The sequence below is a fragment of the Lissotriton helveticus genome, chromosome 4_1 (genome assembly GCF_964261635.1).
Source record: "Lissotriton helveticus chromosome 4_1, aLisHel1.1, whole genome shotgun sequence".
Lineage (NCBI taxonomy): Eukaryota > Metazoa > Chordata > Amphibia > Caudata > Salamandridae > Lissotriton > Lissotriton helveticus.
In genome coordinates, this window is record NC_136063.1 from 4,599,279 (window position 1) to 4,625,232 (window position 25,954).

General features: G+C 44.4%; 1 protein-coding gene across 1 annotated transcript in view; it reads right to left on the reverse strand.

Annotated features, from left to right (window-relative positions):
* LOC144826870 (vomeronasal type-2 receptor 26-like) overlaps nt 1-25,954 on the reverse strand; it is a 152,599-nt gene that overhangs the window by 86,666 nt on the left and 39,979 nt on the right. The window contains exon 3 of the mRNA XM_078685329.1: nt 1,798-2,628. Coding sequence (XP_078541455.1) covers nt 1,798-2,628 — 831 coding nt within the window. The remainder of the gene's footprint in view (nt 1-1,797; nt 2,629-25,954) is intronic.

Genomic DNA, 25,954 nt, shown 5'->3' on the forward strand with positions numbered 1-25,954 from the left:
AGTCTTTGATGGAGGCACTCATACATACACTGATTTATCAGTCCAGCTTGGTATATATATTTGACACTCAAAAACATTTTAAAAACACTCAAAGTCATTTGAGATGTCATCAGTGATGTAACTGACCATGTCATGAGTAATGTAATTTGTGAGCTTCCGATTGACGGAAATGTAGGATATATCTGATGTAAATAGTTTATTTATCACACTATTGTTGCCTTGCACAAGAGGCTTCTGAATATGCTTTACTGCCCTACGCAGGGAAAACCTGTGTAGGCTTTTACTGTCCCATGCAGGAGTTACCAATGCATTGTGTTAGTATACCACACAGGAGATATCTGAGCATACCTTTACTTGCTGTTCTTGTCCCATGCAGGAGTTACCTATGGATTTTGTTGCCATCCCATACAGAACATACCTGCGCATGCTGTTTCTGTCTTGGGCACTCGATGCACGCACATGCCATTACACTCCTACTTAGGAGATACTTTTGATACTTTTGTATGTTGATACTGTGCCACCTAGGAAACACCTGCAGATGTCTAGTGCGGAGGATACCTGTACATGCTGTCACTGTCCTGCACGGTAGATAACTGTGTATGTTGTCACTCTCTTGAACATGAGATATCTGATGGTGCAGAGACAGAATATCGAGTAAACAATATTGAATTGCACAAATATTGTGTCAGAGATTTCGTGGGTCAGGAATATCGACAGGTAACATCTTGTGTTCAAGAATATCAATTTTAGGTAAGTAATATTGATTTAAAAAATATCGAAGTGTTTAATATTGTTTGCAATAATATGATTCTTTAAAATATAGATTTTTTATTAAAGTTATGTATTGTAGTATATATTTTGTATGTGTGTGATGTATGTTTTTTGTATAAGAATTGTTTGCATGTTTATTATAGGTGTTAACATTTTAGTAGTTACTTATTTTTTTATTTGAATTTTCAGTTTTTAGTTCCATTGCGGGTTATGGGTTTATAGGGGAAGAGGGTGGGAAGTAACATACTCCCAAGAGTATTTCTAACTTCGATATTTTTGATTCAATATTTTTGTACTTACCTGTTTAAGCATAGGGATTCAATATTTTTGCATTCTATATTTTTTCATCTATATTTTTGCTGTCAATATTTTGTCAGTGAACCAGAGACTGCTGTCTATCAGGCACCAGGTCATGACACGTGTGCAAGCTTGGAACTGATTTGCCATCTGATGAAATGTGCTTTGGAATGTTTTTACATCTTTTAAAGGATTGAATGGATAATTAGTAAAATAGCACGAAATGTAATACTTTCTTTTTTTAACTTTTAATAAATCAAAACATCTTGAAAGCAGTGATCCGTTAAGGAGACTCTGGAAACCCATAGAACAATCATCTTTACTCCCTCCTCTGCTAGTTAGGAGCTGGAGATTGTCTGCCTTCTCTTGTTGACATTACATGTGTTGTGTTAAAGTTGGATCTAAATGTCAAAGACAAGGTGAACTGAGGTGTAAATGAAAGGAACAAAGTAACTTCACAAACCTTCATGTAATGCTGGAGATAAAATGTTAAACTTAACTTGGTATCATTTACCAAAAGAATTCACAGACTTAGAAATAAGCATAAGGCATTTCTGAAAATCCCCAAATCAGGCAGAACATTATGAACAGAAAAATTTCCAGGGAAATCCAAAAATGTCAGAAAACTAGAAAGTAAACTCTTCACTTGAGAGGAAAACTGCAGAAGATAAGGAATGAGAGAGCAATCAAGACATTGTGCCTTGAACAGTTCATGCAACAATCCATCACCTTCCAGGGCTTGAATTCCTGCTTGAGGCTCCCGGCTGCCGATCCTGATATGGACTCCGACACATACATGTCATTTAAGGCATGTGCCAAGGCGTAGACAGCTGTGTACACACTGTAGGTGAAACGATAACTAGAGGCGTTGATGGAGGGCAGGTCGTAGTCTCTGAGGGTCTCATGTCCTGAACATATAGGGAAATATGGTAAATAAGCATGGACCAACTCAGCTTTAGAGATAATGACACATCCGAATATTGAAAACCAGAGCTCCCACAGGGCATTGTCATCTGGAAACTTCATTGGATCCACATCAAGGAGGAAATCTCGAAATCCCACAATCTGTCGTTCCTTAATAGAGAAAGTGAGGGACCCATTTAATACAGTCAGGTCATCTAATCCATTCGTCGTTTTAGAGAAAGACATGCTTACGGTTCCAATCCAAATTTTATGGGGTACCCTTCCCCAAGAATTATAAATAAATTGTCTTGTCATTGATGTGCTGGTGCTGTAGATGATGATAACCTGGGCAGTGCAGTTCTGTATGGCATCAATAATCTGATTAATCCTTTTAGCACTAAGGGAAGGTAAGTCTGTGGGCAACGTATAGGAAAACTCCACGCAGCCTCCGCTCTGGGTGACCATCGTCTTCAGGTCTCGCATCGCTCTCTCTCCGCTGTCATCATCCGAGGCCAGGATCCCCACCCAGGTCCATCCAAAGTGTTTGAGCAGCTGAGTGATCCCTGCAAACATGGAGAGCTCATTTGGGACAGTACGGAAGAAGGACGGAAATCTCAATTTGTCACTGAGGAGAGGATCAAGAGCGCCATAGCTGATCTGCAAACAAGAGCAAAAGAACATTCAAAGACATTTTTTAAAAACACATGATATTAGACAACAGCCTATAAGTGGTTAGTTTACATGAAGACCACTGAGAGGTTTCTAATGCCCCTCCTGTGCTAAATGTGCAACATGTGCGGACATATGCAACTAACGAGAGGGATCAGTTAACTAGTCCCAGATACACATGCCCAAATGCGAGGGACATTTTTGGGAAATTACTCCTAACTTTGGATACTATTGTGCTTTTGGTTGTATTTAAATGTACTCACCATGAACTATTCACATTGCCACACTCAGGAACCTCTCTCTGGATGAGGCCGAAAAATACTGGATGGCCCACACTAAGAGAGCCCATGAATGGGGAGATGAATCTGACAAGTTGCTAATCTGGCTGATAACACAACTTGGTGTCCCAGGTGGTTTCAAGTGCGGTTGCTCCAGACGGCACAACCCGCACGAAGGCTACATCCATTGCCTCCACATTTGTGGTCCCTCTGTAGTATGTGTCCAAGGCCTGAGAGGGAGTCCACTTGCCCCATCCTTGAAGAACTCTAGAGCTGGAAGAGTTGGAGGATGCCCTTAGTGATATGACTTCAGGCAAGACCCAATAGCTTTCCTTTGAGATATTACCAGAAAGTGTGAAAACACATATTGGGTTCCACGCTTTCAATGGTTGTGGAAATCATCCAAAAATATAAGTTTGTTCTGCCTCGTATCTCCGAATAAATTAGGCCCCTCCTAATGCCATATCCAGGGATATGGGATTTCTTGTTTGGCAGGATTGACTTCCAATCCGTAATCTAAGCTTCCACTCTTTGAGAATCCACATCGCTCTCTTCCCGTATCTCAAATGGGACCTCAACCTAAAACCATTAGTTGCCAATGACAAGCAAGCACCTGACACTCTGGACAAAACTTTCTCTTAATATCATGGGGTAAGCAACCCTATTTAGGATGATGATACCTTGCGATTCATGTATGTGTTTCAAAATGTACTGATCCTGATACCACAAGCCTGGTTCCACATGCTGGAATGGAAAGTCCTGTGGTAAATGTCACTGCACCACTTCAACGTGGCTTTTTGTGTAGGAGCGCCTTCCTTGCAACCATTATACCTAGCAAAGGTGTAACGTCAGTTCGTAGATAATGAGCAATGCCGTGCTTTGATTACGCCACCACTGCGTAGAACAAAAGTGATGTAGCGGCGGCACACGGGGCTTGTAAATGAGGACCCTTGAATGTGACCATTGGAAACAGATCATTTAAAAGTTTTCCCAGAGAAAAAAACTGTTCTCACTTGTACAAAACAACAAACAAAACAGGATTACTAGTCGTGGCAATACATTATGAGCTTCCCGATTTAAAATTAAGCGTGGGCGTAAAATCCGTTCCGCTCGCGGATTTTCGGCAAATTCGCAATCCGCGAACTCTCGCGAATTTCCTGAAAATTCGCAAGTTCGCACTAAACTGATTTTTTTGCTTGGTCGCACTTGCTAAATAGAATACTATACAGTTGTGCGGCGTGCGGCGTTCACTTACCGTCATTCAGCATTTGAAGAGTTGTTTTTCTCCATGTTTGCGTGTGCTGCGCCATTTTGGATCTTGCTGCGGGATCCCGCGGGAGTTTGTCGACCGCGATTACGTCATCGCGGCGTGCCTGCTTCACCGCGAGAGTTTGTCAACGCGAGTACGTTATAAAGGCCCGTGATCACGCATCGCGGGAGTAAACACTTGCGAACACGTAGATGCGGCGGGCAGTGACAATCTCGCAATTGTGAAATTTCAAAATTTGCAATTTCGCACAAGAAATCCACCAGCAGTCAGCATAAACCTTCTGAAAATGATTTTTTATCAGAATAACTTCTCAGGTTGACATTTGCCTGTACTATTTTTTGCAAGGAGTCCATTTTGGGGGGATGGGAGGAAGGAAGTGCCCCACAGTCTCCAACTTCCTGTTCCTGTCCAGCAGGCTCCTCCCAGTGCTTTGTTCATGTCCTGGTCACTTTGATTTGGATCTTGACCTGGAAGGATTACTTTTTGTGGATGCTGCTGGATATTTGGATTTGAGGCCTTTTTTGACTTTCTTTGGATCACTTTTGGATTAGAAATTTCACAAGTAAGTTTGTTTGGGACATTACAGTTGCTGCAAATACAATTTTGGAACTTTTTCAGAACATTAAATAAAATATATTGTGGGTAGCACAGTATCCAGTAGGACCAGGGTTAGTTATGGGTGCATGATACAACTGTTTTGTTGAATTTCAACATCATTTAGGGCATGGATTGCATTGGATTGTGGTGATTTTTGTGTGTTTTTCGAATGTTGGGGGCTTTTGCCCAGAGGTACTCAGTGGTGCATGGACTGAGTCTTTCTGTGGGGTCTCTTTAATGTAAACATCATGGAGGGCATGGATGGCATTGAATTGTGGTGATTTTTTTGTGTTTTTCGAATTTCTGGGGTGTTGGTGGGGCATGGCCATGTGGGTGGGGGCCATTTTGAGGACTGGTACAGGCAGGGCCTGGCCATGTGGTGGGGGTCTAGGGGCCATTTTGAATCCAGGCAGGAGACTGGTGTGACGACCGCCACATTTTTTGGGAAAAAAAGTACGCCTGCAGCAGCAGCGGGGTCTGCTGGGGACCAAGCTGGGAGAAGCACCTCCGCTCCTTTGGGCTCAGTGCCACCACCACCACGCCAACTTAGGTCCAAGCCCTTGAGTGCTACAGTGGCAGCCAGTATAGTTGTTCAATCACCATTGACCAGTGATGTTGGCTCATCGCAAGAAAGTAGCAGCATCCCTCAATCAACACAGGTTGTTGTAACTCATCTGACGAGTGTTCTACAACCACAGCCGCAACAACAACCACATGTGCAAGTACAAGCCCAAGTACATGTGGAAGGAGAGGTGGTGCAAGGAGAGGTGCAAGCAGAGGTGCATGGAGCGGCACAGTGCCCACAATAGTTGTTCCTCCCGAAGTAGGGGCACATCAGGAAATCGACATTCAAGCTGAGGTATCATATGAGAAAGCCACTCCTCCTGATGATTCATTGTCTTCCAGATCCCTAGCAAGGAAAAGATCAAGGATGGTGTCTACATCTTCTTCAAGCCCCCTTCCTTCTGATGATATGGATGACAATTGGGAACCAACAGGCCTGTCTGAGAGTGAGGCACACCATGATCTGACAAAGGTAGCTAATCGTAAAAGGAAGGGCCACTAAAGTCTCAGAGTTATGGAGTTTGATGATGACGCTGAACAAGACGTGGCATATACTCCTGCTGATGAAGACTCTCACGACGACGACGCAGTCATCATACACGTCACTCCAGCCTCAGCAGGCATGCAGCAAACAGACATTTATACCCTATCCCGAAATGCTGCTGACCGTGATGATGGCGACGTGGGAATGGGACCACCACGAATGCAGTTAACTAGTACAAAACCACCTACTGCTTCCATATTTTCTCGCCACAAGGGACCTCCACCCACCTCGACCTCCATTTCTTCAATTAGTGGTGCTGTAAGTGCACAACGTACTAAATTTCGGCAACACACATCCTCCACTTCATCTGGCATTAGCAGCATTCCCAGTATCGCCTACTCCATCCCCCACAGACATTTGAAGTCCGCAGTTTGGGACTTCTTTAGTGTTAGCCCAACAAGGGAAAACATAGCCATTTGTACCGTTTGTAAGCTTCGAGTTAGTCGTGGTAAGCTTGGTACCAGCTATGGTACCGGAGGCCAGATAGGTCATCTTGAGAGACAGCACACTGTCAAATGGCATGCGCACCTAAGGGAGATCAAGGATGCCCGAATTGCAAGTCAACAAATTGTATCCATTGATGTTTCATCTGCTGATGACGAGGAGGAAGAAGCGTCAAACATTTCTTAAGTTACACCCAGTACCCCTGTCAGCAGCACACCCCCTGCAAGATAGATGAGCTAAACTAAGAGTGTGGGAGAGAGTGAGACAGCAATGCGAAAAAGTTCATCATCACTGAGCGTAACTGGGTCGAAGAAGTCATCATCATCCCGTACAATGGTCCAGCCCACCATTAGAAGCATGTTGTTTTCAGATGCGCCATTTGAACGCAACCATCCATCGGCGCGTCTGTATAACATTAAGCTGGCTAAAATGCTAGCGCTGGACCTTCTCCCTTTTTCTTTTGTGGAAGGGGTGGGTTTTCTTGAAATGGTGGCAACGCTCTGCCCTAAATGGAAGGTTCCTAGCCGGTTCTATTTTGCCAGAGTTGCGGTTCCAGCACTACATGAAGATGTGCTGGAGGTGATTGGGGCAGCTTTGCAGAAGAGTGCTGTTCACACTATACATCTGACATCAGACATGTGGACCAGTTGCGCAGCCACTGATTACATGTGCATCACTGCACACTGGGTCTCTGGGGTTAAAGCAAAGATAAACGCAGGTGTTGACTCGGACAAAGTTTATAAAGCTGCTCGGAAACATGCAACAATAGCCATGTTTGCCATGGAGAAAAGTGATACAGGAGAAAATATTTTGCATGAGTTTAACACAAATGTCTTTGAATGGCTGTCCCCAAGAAAACGCACGATTGGTTATGTTTCCACGGATAATGGCGCCAATGTAGTTAAGGCCATGGATATGGGTAACTATTTTGGAGTGCCGTGTTTGGCGCACTGTAGAAACCTGGTTGTTAAAAAATTCTTGAGTGAAAGTCCAGTCTCCGAGTTACTGACCACCTGCCGAAGAATGTGCGCACATGTCAACCATTCTTTTAAGGCCTGGAAGCAGCTGAGGTGCCTGCAACATGAACGTAAATTGCCAGTGAAAGCACTCATCCAGGAGGTGGCAACACGTTGGAACTCAACCTTCTACATGCTTGAGCATCTGTATGAGCAGTATGCGGTAGTCGATCAGTATTTCTTTAAGCTGGGTACACCTATGATAGACATGAGGATACAGGTGGAGCAATGGGAGCTAGTTAAAAGCCTGACAGACATGCTTCGTCCTTTTGAGGTCTTCACGCGTGCAGTCAGCAGGGAGGACTGTAATTTGGGAAAAGCTATCCCATTGTTGCGCATGCTAGAGCACCGACTGAAGGCGGTGTGTTCTAAGTTTGAAAAAGATGGAAAGGAAGAAGCATTTGAGTTGGCGGACAAGTTATTACACCGCCTACTTCGCAATGATCGTCTTGAAAAGATCCAGACAGAACAGCATTACATTTGTGCTACTATTCTGGATCCACGGTATAAAAAGGCAGTGGCAGGCAGAGTATTCTTTCCTTTTGATGACGCAGATGTTACAAAGTACAAACATTGGCTAGCTGTGTCAGCCACTCGGTTTGAAAGAGAAAGGCAGGAAATTGAAGGAAAAGGCAGTACATCAGCATCAGCAGGCCATCCGCAGTCAAAAAAATCCACTTCTGCAGCTGTGGCAGAAGTGAGTGATTTTCCCTCTCAGCCGTTAACGACACCAGCAACCGTATCATCTGCACCAGACACAACAGTAATATTGTGTGAAGAAGAGGATTGGCTAACTGAGCTTGGGTTTGCTTCTCAAATGGTCCCAGAAAAAAGTAAGCAAAGTGGAGGAACCCTGGATAACCTTGAGTCGATGGTGCAGGCCTATCTGAATGAATCAACAGAGGTCCATGTTTCTTATGACCCATTGAAGTATTGGCATGGGAAAAGAGATGTGTGGCCAGAGATCACCAACCTGGCTATAAATTATTTGTCTTGCCCACTCGCAAGCGTGTCTTCTGAACGTGTTTTCAGTGCTGCTGGTGGCATTGTAACTTCCAAAAGGACCCGCCTCTCGCCCAAAAATGTGGAGAGGTTAACAATGATCAAGATGAATCAGCACTTCATAGCACCAATTTACAAAATACGAGAATGCACGCAGGAAGAAGACAAGGAGGACACCAACTTAGATGAGGGAAGTTCTTCCCTGTTAACTGACCTACTCCCGTCTGAATTAGCAGAGTTTGAGGACGAGCTCTTCTTCCCTGACACAGAGCCCTGAAAATGAGTCAATGAATCACTAACTTTCTTTTTCGTCCTTATTCACTTTTATTCCTGTGTGTCTGTCTTTCTTTATTTTGCAAAATCTATATAAAAAAAACTTTAATCACCTAATCACAAAAACAAGCCCATCAGCAGAACTGTCTTCACTTATTTGCTTATTGATTTGAAGGTGCCGCAGTCTGCATTCCTCAGGTTCACAAGTTCACAAGAACATGCTCCTCTATCCTCCTCCTCCAGACTCCTATTTCCCTCAAAGCAGATGGCTGGATTACACCCAATGAAGAAGCACTTGTGGGGGTGTTCTACTTCTTTGCGAGTGAGTTGACGGGTCTGGGGCATTGCTGTGAAGGTCTAATACCGGATAAAAGTGGTTTGGAGAAAATCGGAGCAGAAACATTTTTTTGCGCTTTTGATCACTTGCCTGTCTTTGGGGTGCTGTTTGGTAGGCTTTTAGGTTGTTGTGGGTAGGTTTTGTGGTCTGGGAGCACTGCTGGCACAGTCTAATGTTGATTGCATTTGTTTTTCAGGAAATCCATGGAGGAAAAGGGGAAGTTAGGGCCTAGCCGCACAGCGTATTTGGACAGAATTGAAGGTAGTAGGCCCATTTTTGCTTTTTGCCTGTTTGGGGGTGTTCTGCTTTTTTGCGGGTGGCTGCAGGGGTCTGGGGCCATTGCTGGGAATGTCTAATACCGGATAAAAGTGGGTTGGACAAAATCGGAGGTGAAAATATTTTTGCGTTTTTGCTGACTTGCTTGTCTTTGAGGTGCTGTTTGGGGGGTTCCGGGTGTTTGTGGGTGGGTTTTGGGGTCTGGGAGCACTGCTGGGTATGGATACTTTTGATTGCAAGAGTTTTGAAGCAAATCCATGGTGGCAAAGGGGAGTTAGGGCCTAGCTGCAGAGTGCGCGTGGAGTGATTTTGGAAATTTGCCTGAAAATTTCTAAGTCCCCATTTTTGTAGTTTTGCTTTCTACTTCTTTCCGCCTGGGTGTACAGGTCAGGGGCTATTGCTGGGAATGTCTAATACCGGATAAAAGTGGTTTGGACAAAATCGGAGGTGAACATTTTTTTGCGTTTTTGCTGACTTGCTTGTCTTTGAGGTGCTGTTTGGGGGGGTTCCGGGTGTTTGTGGGTGGGTTTTGGGGTCTGGGAGCACTGCTGGCACAGTCTAATGTTGATTGTATTTGTTTTTCAGGAAATCCATGGTGGAAAAGGGGAGTTGGGGCCTAGCTGCAGAGCGCATTTGGACTGAATTCAAGGTAGGCCCAAAGTTTTTTAAGTGTGGCTTTTCCCGGGTTTTGCCTTTTGGCTTGTTGGCGGGATTAAACTTGTTTTCGCCCGGGTTGACAGTTCTGGGGCCATTGCTGGGAAGGTCTAATACCCGAAAGAAAGTGTTTTGGAGACAATCCCTGGGGGAAAAGTTTTTGCATTTTCTGAGATTCCGCTCACTCTACCGTTTTCGGGGGGCTGTTTGTGTGGGTTCCTGCTGTTTGTGGGGGGGGGTTGCGAGTCTTGGAGCAATACTGGGTATGGATACTTTTGCTTGCTTGCAAGTGGTTTAAATACAATCCATGGTGGGTAAGGGGGGATCTGGGCCTACTTTACTTTCAAGTACGTTTTTTCACCATTTTCTACTAGGCCTCGTTTTTGGAGATCTGATTGGGGGTCTTCTACATTTTTGCGACTGGGTTTAGTAAGGGTCTGGGAGCACTGCTGGGAAGGTCTAATTTTGTTCTAAAACACAGTTTACAGTACACCTAGCTTGAGGGGAAAGATCCGCTAAATTAATTTGCCCGTACTTATTTATCCTTCAAAAGGAGACTCAGACAGAGTAGGCACTTTCAAAAATATTGTACTGTCTATTAGGAAACTCAAAGTGTGACTTTTTGCACTACACAGCGTACATACCTTATATTTATTTGTGAGTGGTGTTCTAATATCACTTCCTGTTTTTCCATCAATACTTACAGGCCGGGTTTCAGCCTGTGCAATGGGAAAAAAAGGATGAAGTCAGGCTTCACATTAGCGAGCCTCAATTCAGCATCCGCCAGGCAGGCAGTGGACAGGGTGTCTTCTGGTCACCAACATTGATGGACGGAGCGTCAGATGGAATGGAGGAGTCCCGCTAATAAGAGGAATGGTTGGATGCATGCAACTTACCAAATTCAACAGGACAACTACAACAACATACAGATACAGTATCCGTTCTTTTCTAATTATCTTTTAAGTAATGTTATTGCTGTGAACTTCTATGAGTGTGACTCTGCATTTCTTTGATCTCTGCTTCTAAATTCATCCCTACAGCCATTCTATAGGTTTTATTTCTGCTACTTTTTTAAACCTAATTTAATGTAACAAGTGTTTCTCTGAGTGCAGAGATAGGCAAGTGAAAACGCATAATTATTACTGCAGCCCTGTACTGTCGCATTCTTTCATTCACGGTTGTCGAAAGTACTACTTACTTTTCAGTAACCATACATGCAGTAGTGCATGCACTTCCTTTATGTCACTTAAAAGATGTGTATATCTTCAATTATTGTTTGTCCATGCTGTGCTTTTTCTTTTCTTCTCTCAACAAAACTTTCCCAAAAACCCCCATTCCCATCCATTTTCCAAACCCTAATCCTCTTCCCCCGGGCTGTGTGGTTTTGATTGATGTATGACTAAATGACAGCAATAATTCCACACACTTGCTGGGGAGGATAAGGTCATAGCAACAGGCTGGTGAGGGAATCCGAGGATATATTCTTACTCAGCTTGACTCTGAGTCACTATTGGCAAATGAAAGCAGATTTTCATGTGCTCCATTAACTTGATTGGTCATCAAGAACATCCTCCTCCTAGACGTGGCAAATTATTACGCTGCTGTGTCCTTCACCTTCAGTACTATTTCTTGTAGTAGTAGCCAATGTCAAAGAAATTCAACGCAAGTACTAGTTATACTTTCAATACTTTACCATTTGTTCGGCTACATTGTGGCACTGTTCTAGTGTTCTGTCACCTGCTATATTCTCTATCGTACCGTTCTAATGCTACGGTACGGACAAACAAGGTTTCATTTTCTTTTTTTTCAGATGCTGCAACTGCCACTGTGTACACCACAAGTACCACCGCAACGATGACATTTCATCCGCCCAGGATTGCCAACCTTAATCGCCATTTCCCGTGCAGCCAGCCCTGTGCCTAGCCCTATTTCCAAACGCAAATTACAGGTAAGATAAGCGTTTGGGGGAGGTAGTATTGTGGAAAAGTAAATTTTGCCATGTTCTGTGTCCCTACGCGTCCTCCATCATATGTTATCTGTGCATGATTAATATGCATATGTTATTCCCCATGTTTGATTAAAGACGCAATTATAGTTGTGTCCACCTCTAGTATGCCAGTTTCCAGTTCTCGTGAATAATACGAATATCAGGCCTATGTAAAGCTACGTTGCCACGTTTCTCAGTGTGCACGTTAATGCATTGTAAAATCTCCGTTTCTAGGCCTCAAAAGGGCCTGGACACCAGATTCAGCTCCTGTCTCCTGAGGCCCTCGCTGAGGAGCGATATGGCCCCCACCTGTATCCTCGACCCTTCACTTACTTCCTGCCTCACAGTGCCCGGTTCAGGCTGGCTCTGCCTTTGAGTCTGCCAAGAGTATGTTATGATTCGAGTTATCAGTTAGTCCTCCTTCTCTGCATTCCTAAAGCTACTGAATCGCATCAATAGTTTCCGTCATTGTCTAGCTTTTACGTCTCCATGTAAGAGAAATACTGTATTTAATGGTCATTTAATATTCTTCATCACGCACTACATGTAGAATAATGCATGCTCCAGTCTTAGAGTCTGTTAGCCTTTCCCCTCCTGACTTCTAGTTTATATCAACATGTTCCCTAAACATCAGATACTAGATACTGCTTAGGTACATGTCGCCCTGACTCTCCAGACTTCAGTCTCTGCTCCTAGCACAGAGTTCATAGCCCCCAGCTTCTCCTAGTAACACGTCATTGCCAGTTTGCGCGCACCATCAGGTTAGAGGTCCCGGCTCCTTAGGTAGCCCCCTCCATGGGTTCCGCCCCATTCATGACATATTCTGTTACGTTTGCATCACATGTCTATGTATACGCCCTGATTACACCTCTTTTCACCCTTATCTTTCGCGACTGCTACGCGTCATGCCTTCTGCTCCACCCACTGCTACGCCTATTGCAATGTAATGCTATGTGTTTGCGTTATGTATATATGCTCATGGACTGTTATTAAAAGTTAGCTAGTCTTGTCCAGATCCTGCCCCCGGCAGCTGCCATCCTATTCCCATGCAGGTCGTCCTGTTCCTGTCCTTATGCTGTATTAAACCTGCAAAACTCCTACTACCTCGAATCTTGACTCTTATTTATTGAGCTATCTGTTATTCATTTATGCATTCAAAAATAGGGTATTATTTATTTATTTACCACATAATGGCGCCCGAATAGGGACTTGCCCTTTCCCCACGCGTCGGTGAAGCCACGCCGACCCCCTGACCCTCTGCAGTCGTGACGGAACTCTTCTGCGCACCGGCAGATATTTCTGCTTCAAGTATCCCTCAGGCCCACGGAGGAGACGGAGGAGGCGGTCCAGCATCCAGACGAGACTGTGGAGGAACGCGGCGAGTCCCGACCAGAGCCCAAGCCGAGAGTCCAAGGTCCGAGGTATCCGGAGGTCCACCCGTAACTGAAGTCCGAAGTTCGTCGTCCGTCGTCGTAGCAGTCCAGTCCAGTCCGAGGCCTTCCGTTCTTGCTGCCCGGTGAGTACCGTTACTGGGGTGGTATCTAGACAGGGTCAATCTAATTGTCTCTGGTCTGTGGGTTGGTGGTACACAGACTCACAAACGAAGTGTCCACTTCGGTGGATGCGGGTCCTGACGTGTCTCTTTATGAGACCGGTAAGTTTCGTACTGTTTCAGCAGTGCACCTAGTTTCTGTTCTAGTCAGTTCTGTTCTCGAGAAAATTCATGTATTCTGTGTTCCATATTCCAGGTAGTATTCTGTTCGAACTGTTATTTTTAAATGTTCTTCATGTATTTTAATGTCGTGGTATGAATTGGGAATAAGTATCGTGTTCATTGTGTATTGTATTGTGTCTAGATTACAGTTCAGTCATGCCCTTGTTTTCCAAGTTACGTCAGCTAAAAACTAGAAAGGGTCTGCTGGAAGCAGCAGTTCCGGTCCCGCCTAGGGACAGTCCAGGTCATTTCATGTATCAGAAGCATGGCATAAGTGCCATATTATATCTAGATTTATGGGTAGAGTACACCAAAGAGTTGGAAGAAAAGTATAGATGGCCCGTATCAGGTACGTGGGATGCCGAGTGCATCATGAGAGTAGAAGAGGCATTATGGAAAAAGAAAGCCAGACAGTCACAGAAAGATGCCATCGAGTTATGGCGCAAAGAAGCTCATAAAAGAACCGAAAAAGAAATCTGAAAGTCAGAATTAAGTAGAGAATCTCAAGAGCGAGCCCAAGAAAAAGAATTGATCGAGATAGGTGAACAAGTTAAAACTGAACAGTCAGACAGACGGAGGAATGCCCTTATCAAGGGTATGTACCCTCTTCTTGCCGAGGGTTTGCCAAAAGCGACCCCGGAGGCATCCAGTAATTTCCCGCCACCATTAGTTCCGACCAAGCTACGTCACAAACCGACCGCAGCTGATATTTTTATTTCGTCCTATTTGGACGACACAGTCCCAGAATATGTAAATCCTGTTCGCGCTCCGCCAGTCCCTGTAAATCAGGCACTTCCCGTTCCTCCAGACACCGGGGTACCCCTGGCAGTACCTGCTACGGTCCCCCTGGTCCAGCCCGCCATACCAGTTCAGCCCGCATTTCAATTTCCTGCCACACTAGTACGAAGAGGATCCGTCGACGATTCTAGTTTAGGGGCCGCAGGAGGAGGTCCTCCTCAGACCCCGCCGCCACACAAGCGTTTAACGTCAGCCGAATTACATGCACAAGCGTCACAGCGTACGCCCAGACATCAGACTGTAGCAGAAATAAGAAAAGCCCTTAATGAATGCGGCTATGATCCAGTCCCAGGCGAGGATAATATGGTTTTATATTCATTTCGCGTAAGAAAGGTGGCCGAGTATCTAGTCACCCTACCGAATATGAAAGAAGATCTAGACAGAATATATCGTTTCATCCGTACAGGGGATGATCCAGAAAGCATTGGCGAAGTCATGTCTCAAAGGAAAGCCGAGATCCAGCTCATGATACTAAAATTTTTGATTAATTGTCTAATAAGAGAACAAGATTACCCGACTAAAGATCCGGCCGAAATGAAAATCCTGACAAGGTGGAGTGATAATATAGCCGAGGGTAAGCACAAGACCGTCGGTGCTATGGAGAGTATGTACAAGAAAATCCGTAAAGAGATAATAAAGTTACACGAACAGCGTAAAGCAGTACAAGTAAGCGAGAAAGAAAGTAACTCTGATACTGAAGAGGTAGAGGACGAGCATTCCGCCAGAATAGCGTATGTAGGAAAATCTAGATTTCCAGATCGCCATTTACGCCTAGAACACAAGTCAACTTTCCATCATCCAGCACCAGAACAAGGTTCTCTAGAACAAGTGTTTCAAGCTACCGATCACATTCTGAAATCACGAATCGGTTACAGTGAGTTAAGTACTATGCATGAACAAGAACTAGCCCGATCAGCAGTCCGATGGACTACTGATTCTACCACTTTTCCAGACGAAATAGTGGCACAAATGTTTCTGAAACTGCCCCCAGCCGAACAACGACTGGTGGGTATGTATATGATCCAGAACCTCATTACATTGTATGAGGGTCAGCACTCTGATCCAGGTCCGTTACATGATATCCTGAACGAGTTACTCCAGTATAGATGGAAAGGTCTAGGTACCGATTTAATTAGTGTCATTCTAGAACAGCGCCACAAATATAGAACGTTTTTGAACCCGCACTTTGTTCATGTCTCACCCCCAGAAAGTAAACCATTTTACATAGAAAGACAGAATCCGTTACGAGAAGTCCACCCAGTTAGAGGAACGGGTGGCGAACTAGAACGAGTGTTTGTTTACACTCCGATTACAAAGATGGAACTCTTAGAGATGAAAAAATTAATTCCCTGTCATGATAAAGATCCAGCAGGGTTCCACCGAGAATTAAAAGACATGCTCCGTATGGGAGAATACACGTATCCAGATATAATTAAAATGTTAAAAGTTCTGTTGCCCGCAGGGGTGTATGAAAAGCTCAAGGAAAAAGAATGGGAGGTGGGAGAGAAAAAGATCGATTGGGCAGTTCTAGAAGCTGAAGATAAGGCACGAGTACCAGGTACCGGTCTTGGAGCGAAATGTAAAGAATTACCTGAATTATTGATTCAAGTTTTACCCAGATTGTTAACAACGAAAAAGGAAGACTGGGATGCAATCTCAGCCTGTAAACAGAAGCAAGATGAGGATATTAGTGATTTTTATTCTAGATTTGAGAAATGTTTTAGCATCAACAGTGGCCTCAAGACAAGTAGTGAGTCATACCCTCATCTCTTTGTTACTAAATTAGTCGAGAATTCAAGTCCACCAATTAAGAATCGAGTTTTGAAAGTCGAAAGTACCTGGCAAGCTAATACCCCGTCCCAGATGTTACAGATGCTCCAATACCACCAGAATAGAATCAGAGAAGAACAGGACCACGAAAGGAAACGTATGAAAGACACGAAAATGAAAGTACTAGTTGCACAATCTGTTCCTCAAGACAGTCAGAAGAGGGGTCCGAATCAAGCAAGTCATCCTGCGGCTCCCGTTAAAGGGAACTGCAATTATTGTAAACAGCCAGGTCATTTTATAAACGAGTGTGCAGTTCTGAAACACAACATAGCTACCGGTAAGACTAAAGAAAGACCACGTCCGCCTAGACAAGAACAAGTTTCACAGACTCCTCAGCCACAGAATACACAACAGACAGTTACAGCACCGCAGCCTATTGCTGCAACACAGCATGTTACACAGCAAATGTATCAGTATGCACAGTCCGAGTATCCAGAGTACCAGCAGTATTCATGAAACAGCCTAGAGAGGGAGGTAGGCTTGCCTCTCATCGAGATACCTGTAGATCAAGAAGGTCCCTATGTTCACAGTCAAGTATTAGGGAAAGACAGAAAGTTTTTGATTGATACAGGGGCAAGTAGGACCACAATTAGCCACGCCGAAGTTCCAGGGGCTCCGCTCTCAGGCTCTAGAAATGTTTCCCTTGGATTTTCAGGAAAACCTATCGTAAATGAAATTTCAAAGCCAGTTACTCTAGAAGTAGGTCCATTGTCCCGTACTACTGATCTGTTACTTACTAAGTCATGTCCAGAAAATCTATTAGGCATTAAAACACTGAAAGAGTTAGGTGCAGTTATATGCTGTTCCCCAGAGGGAATACGTCTGTTCCTACGTGACTTCAAGGGTCACTATGTATTACGAGATTTTGATCCGAGATTGTCTAATGTTCCGCAGCATCTATGGGCGCAAGGTCCAACTGATGTAGGTTACATGCAAATCACACCCCATCGTGTGACTCTCAAGCCAGGTGTAGTGTTACCACGAATCAGACAGTACAGATTGCCACCTGAGGCTGTAGCAGCCTTATCCAAAATTATTGACGAGCTCATCGCTCAAGGAGTAGTTGTAGAAACTGACTCCAACGTATGCAATTCTCCGATCATTCCAGTCATGAAACGTACTGATCCAAATGCACCCCCAGTATATCGATTAGTGATTGACCTACGAGAACTTAATAAATGTATTATTCCTCAGTACCCAGTTGTCCCAGACATCTCTTCCCTTTTGACAGCCATTGATTCCGAAGCCACGTTCTTTACTGTAATCGACCTCAAGAACGCATTTTTCAGTGTTCCCATTCATCCAGACAGCCAGTTTCTTTTCGGATTCTGTTTAAATGGAAGGAGCTATATGTTCACACGAGCTCCTCAAGGTTTCACAGAAAGTCCTAGTATTTACAGTCAAGCACTTAAGAGACAACTTGATAATGTTCACATGCCAACTGACACTGCCCTGCTCCAGTATGTCGATGATCTACTGATCACAGCCCGTTCTGAACGTGCTTGCGAGCGAGCATCACTTACAGTCTTGTATTTCCTTGCCGAGATGGGGCACAAGGTGTCCCCTTCGAAGCTTCAATTCTGTGTCCAGCAAGTGGTCTACTTAGGACACTTGCTGTCCAAGAGGGGTAGGCAGTTGACACCAGACCGTATCCAGTTAATAGCGAGTCTTCCTCAGCCCAAGACCCAGAAGGAGGTACGTGCTTTTATCGGCCTCACTTCTTATTGTAGACAATGGATTCCTCAGTATGCATTTCTAGCCAAACCACTGATACAGTTAACGACACAGGAGGCAGCCGTATCGACTGTCCTCCCTTGGACATCTGAACATACACTTAGTTTCAATGAGTTAAAGAAAGCTTTATGCCAAGCTCCAGTTCTAGCCACACCGAACTACAGTAAGCCTTTTACACTTTTCGTCACAGAACGTGAAGGTACAGCATTATCTGTTCTCACACAAGATCAAGTAGGACAATACAAGCCATGTGCTTATTTTTCGAGCACATTAGATCCTGTAGCCCAGGCCCTGCCTGCGTGCCTCAAGTCAGTTGCAGCCACAGCACTAGCTATCAGACAAAGTGATTCCATAGTATTAGGACACTCCCTGACAGTACAAGTTCCACACTCTGTGGAAGTTCTTTTAAACCGAACACAGACTCAGCACTTGACAATTGCACATTTAACAGGTTATGAATTGACACTGTTCCAGCCACACATAGAAATCAGACGCTGCAACATCCTGAACCCTGCTACACTGTTACCATCAGTTACTTTAAGTCCGGACACACACGACTGTGTGGAAGTAGTTAATATTACGACAAAGCCAAGACAAGATCTGACAGATATTCCGTTACCAGATCCAGACCTGACACTTTATGTGGATGGTTCATGTATGAGAACAAGTACAGGAGAACTAGTCGCCGCGTATGCAGTGACTACTGACACCGAAGTTATTGAGACACACCGTATTGATACTCTGTTCGCTCAAGCAGCAGAGCTAGTTGCTCTGACTCAAGCCTGTATACACGCCAAGAACCTGAAAGTTAATGTTTACACAGATTCACGCTACGCATTTGGAGTCGTACACGACTTTGGAGTGCTCTGGCAGGAGAGAGGTTTCATGACTTCTCATGGAACCAAGATTCAGCATGGTCTCCTTATTCAAGCTCTGTTAGACGCAATACATTTACCGACATCCATTGCTATCATGAAATGCAAAGCACATACGAAAGTTACTGACACTATTTCCCAGGGTAACGATCTAGCAGATCGCACAGCCAAGCTCACAGCTCAGACTCCAGACATTCCAGTTAACATGACACACACTCCAGATCCGACTACATGTATGACAGTTAAGGACCCTACTCAGGATGTCATAGACATACAGTTACATGCTACTCCCGATGAAATCAAGAAATGGTCCGAACAAGGAGGGGTCCAGACAGATCAAGGATGGGTGACGAAGGGTAGAGCCACATGGTTTCTCCCCGACTCTATGGTTCAAGTCATTATCAATACCGCACATAGTCCAGCACATTTAGGGGAAAAAGCTATGTTAGACAGTATCCAGAACATTTGGTTCAACAAGCATTTACGAGCTGCAGCTAAGCAGAAAGTCCGTACCTGCATGATATGTTGCCAGTTTAATCCAGGTAAAAGTGTCCCGGTGGAACAAGGGGGATTCCAGCCTCCTGACCACCCTTTTGAAGTCCTCCAGATGGATTATATTCAGATGGAGCGATGTCGAGGTTTCAAGTATGTTCTTGTAGTTGTATGCGCCTTGTCCAGGTGGACAGAAGCATATCCAGTCCCAGATTACACAGCCGCGACCACTGCCAGGCAGTTGGTTCGTGAATTCTTCCCCCGTTACGGACTCCCTAGGGTCGTATATTCTGATAACGGCCAGCCATTCTCCTCAGAGTTAATGAAGCACGTTTCCCTTTTGTTAGGATACCAGTGGAAGTTCCATTGTGTACGTCATCCAGAAGCAGCAGGTCTCGTAGAGAGACATAACCAGACCCTGAAAATTCGCATCGCCAAAGTATGTAAAGAGAAAGGTGTAGACTGGCTAGTAGCTCTGCCAGTCGCTTTGTTCTATATGCGCATGGTCGCACATTCCAGATCAGGTCTATCCCCGTACGAGGTCGTTTTCGGCCGCCCCCCTAACATGTGGGGTACTCCTAGACCCCGAAGTATTACCGATGTTTCAAGTAATATGCTGACAGATTACCTAGCTTCCTTGATGTCTGCCCTCAACTCTTGTCGTTCACAGGTTGCCGCTGCATTTCCAGACAATACCGAGGTGGCACCGCATGAAATCGTTCCCGGATCCATGGTCTTAATTCGCAATTTTGACCGCTCAAGTCCGCTGGAGCCTCGCTGGAAGGAGCCCCGACAGGTCCTCCTCGCCACCCGTACAGCCGTGAAGTTGGAGGGTCGCAAAGGCTGGGTGCACCTTTCGCACGTGAAAAAGTTTTATGGACTGAAACCGGTCTCAAAGAACATTTCCCAGGATTTGAAGGACTGCCAAAGTACTATTCTTAAGGACTGCCCCGCAAAGAACAATGATACTGCACCCCTCCCGTTAGAGAAAACTCCGCAACAGGAGTATAAGTTGAAACTCCGGTCTAGTAAAATAAGTCAGCCAGTTTGATTGTCTAAGTCCTCCCCTAGGTGAAACGGTTAGACTGTTTCTGACATGTATAAAATAGACCCCCATAGTGAGAGCGTTAGTCAAAACTCAATCCGATGTATCGTTTTTCTATGTTTCATATTATTTCTCAGCATTATGATTTCCTGCACCAGTTATGCCTTTTACCTGTATTTTCCAGTTTCTCATGTAAATAAGTCTGCCAATGTTACAGTAGAGCATACGTTTAGTGATCTGCCTCCTCATGAACTCTCTTACCGCCTTGCTATGCGAAATAATTCTTTCATCCGCATGTTACATTATTCACACCAGACCAGCAATGCCACTAATTGTTGGGTATGTGGTCGACTCCCCCCTTTCCAGACACCGAAGGGAGTTCTGCCACTCTTTCCTTATCCTTTTTCACATAATGGTTCGTGTGGAGCATGGTCCACGTTAACGTCATCCTCAACAGATATGTCTTTTCTTAACAGTACATGTTTTCCAGACAAGCAAGGTCTTCCCCACAGAACCGGGTTAGATCTAGAAAATGAAGTTTACAATTTAGGTAATTATTCTTCAAATTTCATGGTCCTGAATGTTCAGTCTGATACTACCCCAGACTTACCTGCTATTTCAGTACTACCAGTCAAAGGCGAATTATGTGTCCGAAATAATGGTTCCGTACATGTAGGACATAGTGATTGTACTACTATTGTCAAGTATAGTGACAATAGGAAATCTATTTTCAAAGCTTCACGTCATTCATATTTTATTTGTGGTCAAACCGCATATGTTCGTCTGCCCCTCGATTGGGAGGGTACCTGTTACATTGCCTTCCTACTGCCACCAGTTTTCCTAGCCCCGTCTGATTATCATAGAAACACACATCTAGTACACATTAGACATAGAAGGGAGATCGAGTCCCCAATTGTCGATTATACTGAAACTGCTCTAGAACAATATACAGATTTCAATAGAGGTTTCTTCTTCTTTATAGGCCCTATCCAGAATAGTAAGCTAATCCGCAGGTTAACCAGAACCCTTGAAGCTGTAGTAAATGAGACTGCCTCTGCTCTAGGTAACTTAACCGAAGAGCAATCTGCTATGAGATTTGTAGTTTTGCAAAATCGTCTCGTCCTTGACGTCATACTGGCCGATAGGGGCGGGGCCTGTAGAGTCATCGGATCCAGTTGCTGCATTTTCATTCCAAATAACGCGCCGTCTGTTTATTCAGCTATAACCAGACTTCATAAAATTGCCCATCTGTTACACCAAAATCCAGTCACTTGGACATGGTCCGGTTGGTTCTGGAATATAATTTCCGCCTGGGGATGGAAAGTCTTGTCCTTTCTAGGTATTGCAGTAGCGATCATATTTAGCTGCTGCCTCTGTATACAATGTGGCCCTGCGATTTGCGGCATTTGTGCTACCTCTTGTATTCCTAGTCCCAAGCCCCGTTCTAAATCCCGTTCCAAGAAAATTCGAGACGAGCAAATGATACTGTATGAAATGATAGATGGTATCATGAATATTGATGTTTCCTGATGGAAACGTAGTGACAAGGAGGGAATGTGGAAAAGTAAATTTTGCCATGTTCTGTGTCCCTACGCGTCCTCCATCATATGTTATCTGTGCATGATTAATATGCATATGTTATTCCCCATGTTTGATTAAAGACGCAATTATAGTTGTGTCCACCTCTAGTATGCCAGTTTCCAGTTCTCGTGAATAATACGAATATCAGGCCTATGTAAAGCTACGTTGCCACGTTTCTCAGTGTGCACGTTAATGCATTGTAAAATCTCCGTTTCTAGGCCTCAAAAGGGCCTGGACACCAGATTCAGCTCCTGTCTCCTGAGGCCCTCGCTGAGGAGCGATATGGCCCCCACCTGTATCCTCGACCCTTCACTTACTTCCTGCCTCACAGTGCCCGGTTCAGGCTGGCTCTGCCTTTGAGTCTGCCAAGAGTATGTTATGATTCGAGTTATCAGTTAGTCCTCCTTCTCTGCATTCCTAAAGCTACTGAATCGCATCAATAGTTTCCGTCATTGTCTAGCTTTTACGTCTCCATGTAAGAGAAATACTGTATTTAATGGTCATTTAATATTCTTCATCACGCACTACATGTAGAATAATGCATGCTCCAGTCTTAGAGTCTGTTAGCCTTTCCCCTCCTGACTTCTAGTTTATATCAACATGTTCCCTAAACATCAGATACTAGATACTGCTTAGGTACATGTCGCCCTGACTCTCCAGACTTCAGTCTCTGCTCCTAGCACAGAGTTCATAGCCCCCAGCTTCTCCTAGTAACACGTCATTGCCAGTTTGCGCGCACCATCAGGTTAGAGGTCCCGGCTCCTTAGGTAGCCCCCTCCATGGGTTCCGCCCCATTCATGACATATTCTGTTACGTTTGCATCACATGTCTATGTATACGCCCTGATTACACCTCTTTTCACCCTTATCTTTCGCGACTGCTACGCGTCATGCCTTCTGCTCCACCCACTGCTACGCCTATTGCAATGTAATGCTATGTGTTTGCGTTATGTATATATGCTCATGGACTGTTATTAAAAGTTAGCTAGTCTTGTCCAGATCCTGCCCCCGGCAGCTGCCATCCTATTCCCGTGCAGGTCGTCCTGTTCCTGTCCTTATGCTGTATTAAACCTGCAAAACTCCTACTACCTCGAATCTTGACTCTTATTTATTGAGCTATCTGTTATTCATTTATGCATTCAAAAATAGGGTATTATTTATTTATTTACCACAGTATAAAGGAGTATTAGGAGAGACGAGAGACTGACGGTCCTAGGACTATTGAATTCACTTACTCTGTGACAGGCACTTAGTTTTGAAAACATTTGGGCAATTACTAGTACTTACACAACTTGAATCAAGATGCCACTTAAGTTTCAGGAAAACAAACTTACTGTTAAACCCCCACCCACCAGCCTCAAAAGCAGTAAAAAACGTGTATTCTAAGATAAGGTATAAAGTATATTTATATATCCCTAACATAAATAATCTCCCGCAAGACCCAACACACCCCCCTCCCGAACCCCAACGAATGTCCGTGAAAACTATGTCCAAAAAAGTAGAAAACCCAACTCCCAATTCCCACCCCCCAGAAGTCTTTAAAAAAGGGGCAAGGGACAGTCTCCTCCTACTGCTGGCTGCTGTTGACTGTTCGGGCCAGGTCGGCTTGCTCCTTGCGGAGGGTCTCGAGCAGGGTTTTGGTGTTGAGGATCTCCTGCTCGAGGTAGGACACCCTAAGTGAAAGGTGGTGCACGCTTGCCTTGCACCTGCTGTGGGGGGCAGCTGATTTCTTTGCTGCTCGGTGGTGGCGGGTGGCTGCGGTACTCCGGCTCCGTACCGCTGGAGACCTGCTGCGCTGACTGGCTGAACCAGGGAGCGCGGAGGAGGATGCAGGTGTCGCCGTGGATGTTGTCGACGTACTCTGCGTGTCCCCCTCCTCCTGGGCCACCAGCCGCCGATATTCGGCGGCAGTGGCCTCCAGCCTCCGTTGCCGGGCCCTTTTAGCCAGCTCCTTCCGTGTTGGTTTGGAAGGAGCTTCTATATGAAGAAAGAAAGACATACCGCTATATGTATCAAGCTATTTAGCATTCGCAAAGGCCGAAATTCTGCGAATTTCGGCCTTTGCGAATGCTAATTAGACAAATGGAATGTATCAAACAAGTTTGATGCAAAATAAGGAATAGCAAAATTTGCTAATCCTTATTTTGCGATTGCACTTAAGGAATTGCAAATTTTGCGATTCCTTAAATGCAATGTATCAAACAAATAATATGCAAAAAATGCCATTAAGGATTAGCAAATTACCACCAACTTCTAGTTGGTGGTAATTTGCGAATTCTTATCAAAAAGCTTTTTTGAAAAAAACCAAAGGTGCCATATGACGCCCATACATGCCCTTAGGGCATGTATGTGCGCCATATGCCCCCAAATGTCTTTTTCAGGGGTGCAGCAGGGTGTTCTTGAGACACCCCTGCACCCTTGGAAAAATCCCTAATTTGCGATCAGCAAATTGCTAATTGCAAATTGCACTTTCATTCCTATGGGCCTCCTGGCCCATGGAAATGAAGGGGTAATTTGCGATTGACAATTTGCTAATCTCAAATTAGGAATGCTAAGGAATCGCTATTGGAAAGCGATTTTGTACATACATACCGTTTTGCATTTCCTAAATAGCGATTCCTTAAAATTCGCTATTTAGGAAATGCAAAATGGTTTGTTGATACATATAGCGGATAGTCTGTAACCAATGCTCTTTAAGATTAACACAAAATGATTCAGCAGAAAGTTGTGTCACAGTAGAACTAGCAAATTACAAGCGCAGTACATAACTATTGTGGCCAGTATCTATCTAACCCCCCACTTCTTATCCATGCTCTAACATTAGTGGGAGTTTAAGGATTCAATTCTACGAGCACTATGGACTCACTCCATTAGAGTCGACTATGACAGTACACCAGTCTTATTCTTCTTCTTCTCTCTTGTTTAGCAAAATTGGTACGATAACTTCTGCAAGCCGGCATAATGCCAGCGCAGTCAACTTGCACCCAAGAAAAACAGACGCCCGCCATGATGAGTGAGACAGACTTGCGTTACTGTACCAGTCCAGTACATGGAGGTGGTGATGCTCTTACTTTTCTATTACGGGTGGCACTGAGAATACTCTGTTACAAGGGCTACTGCTTAATTAATTTAACTTTCACCCTACAGTGCCAACGAATACTAGAAAAGGAAAATGAAGAAGATAAATAATCTGATTATCTATCACCGCACATGGTATGTATTTGCTTACATATGGGATGACTTTAGGTGCTTTCCTTTTTATTGAGTGAACAGTGATACATCCACACATGAATGACCGAGTTCAACTAAACTTATTAACAGAGGTAGTGAGTGGCCATCGTAATAGCCGGATATATGCTGTGCTTGCAATACAAACTACTGCTACTATTCATGGTAGTATTCGGACAAAATTACAACTTCTTTTCCTTGCCTTTCCAACACTGGGACGGACGTGCGGGTGCGGTGTTACATGCTCTTCAAAGTAACACTTAGTTCATCCAGTGACCGTCTACTCTCTCTAGATACACATATGCTATCTAAGAGTCAGATAGTACCATGATCCAGGCATCCATCCATTCAAACTATATGTCAATCATTCTTCTTCATGTCTCTCATCTGGACAAACCTTACGTTTTCTCACGGGAAAATAACCTTTTCATTTTATTTGGGAAACCGAAAGCCATACATCCGTGCTTGATTTGCATTTGAATTTCAACCAAAGCATATATTGCGCACTCATACAGTTTCTGTTTCACCCACCCAGGCTGTTCTCCTTCCACTCATCCTTGCTTCATCCTCCACCCAGCCATGCATCATATTCCTTCCCAGCCACCTCGGGAACCAATCAAACACGTATCATTCTTCTTTGTCAGTCATCATTACTTTTAACTTGCTCGTCCTTCCACACTTACTTACACCCTTCTTTCGCTTTTCGTTCATCCCATCCTTCAAGTTAATCTCAGATCTGATTTGGATTCTCAAAAAAAAAATCACCGCTGAGTTGA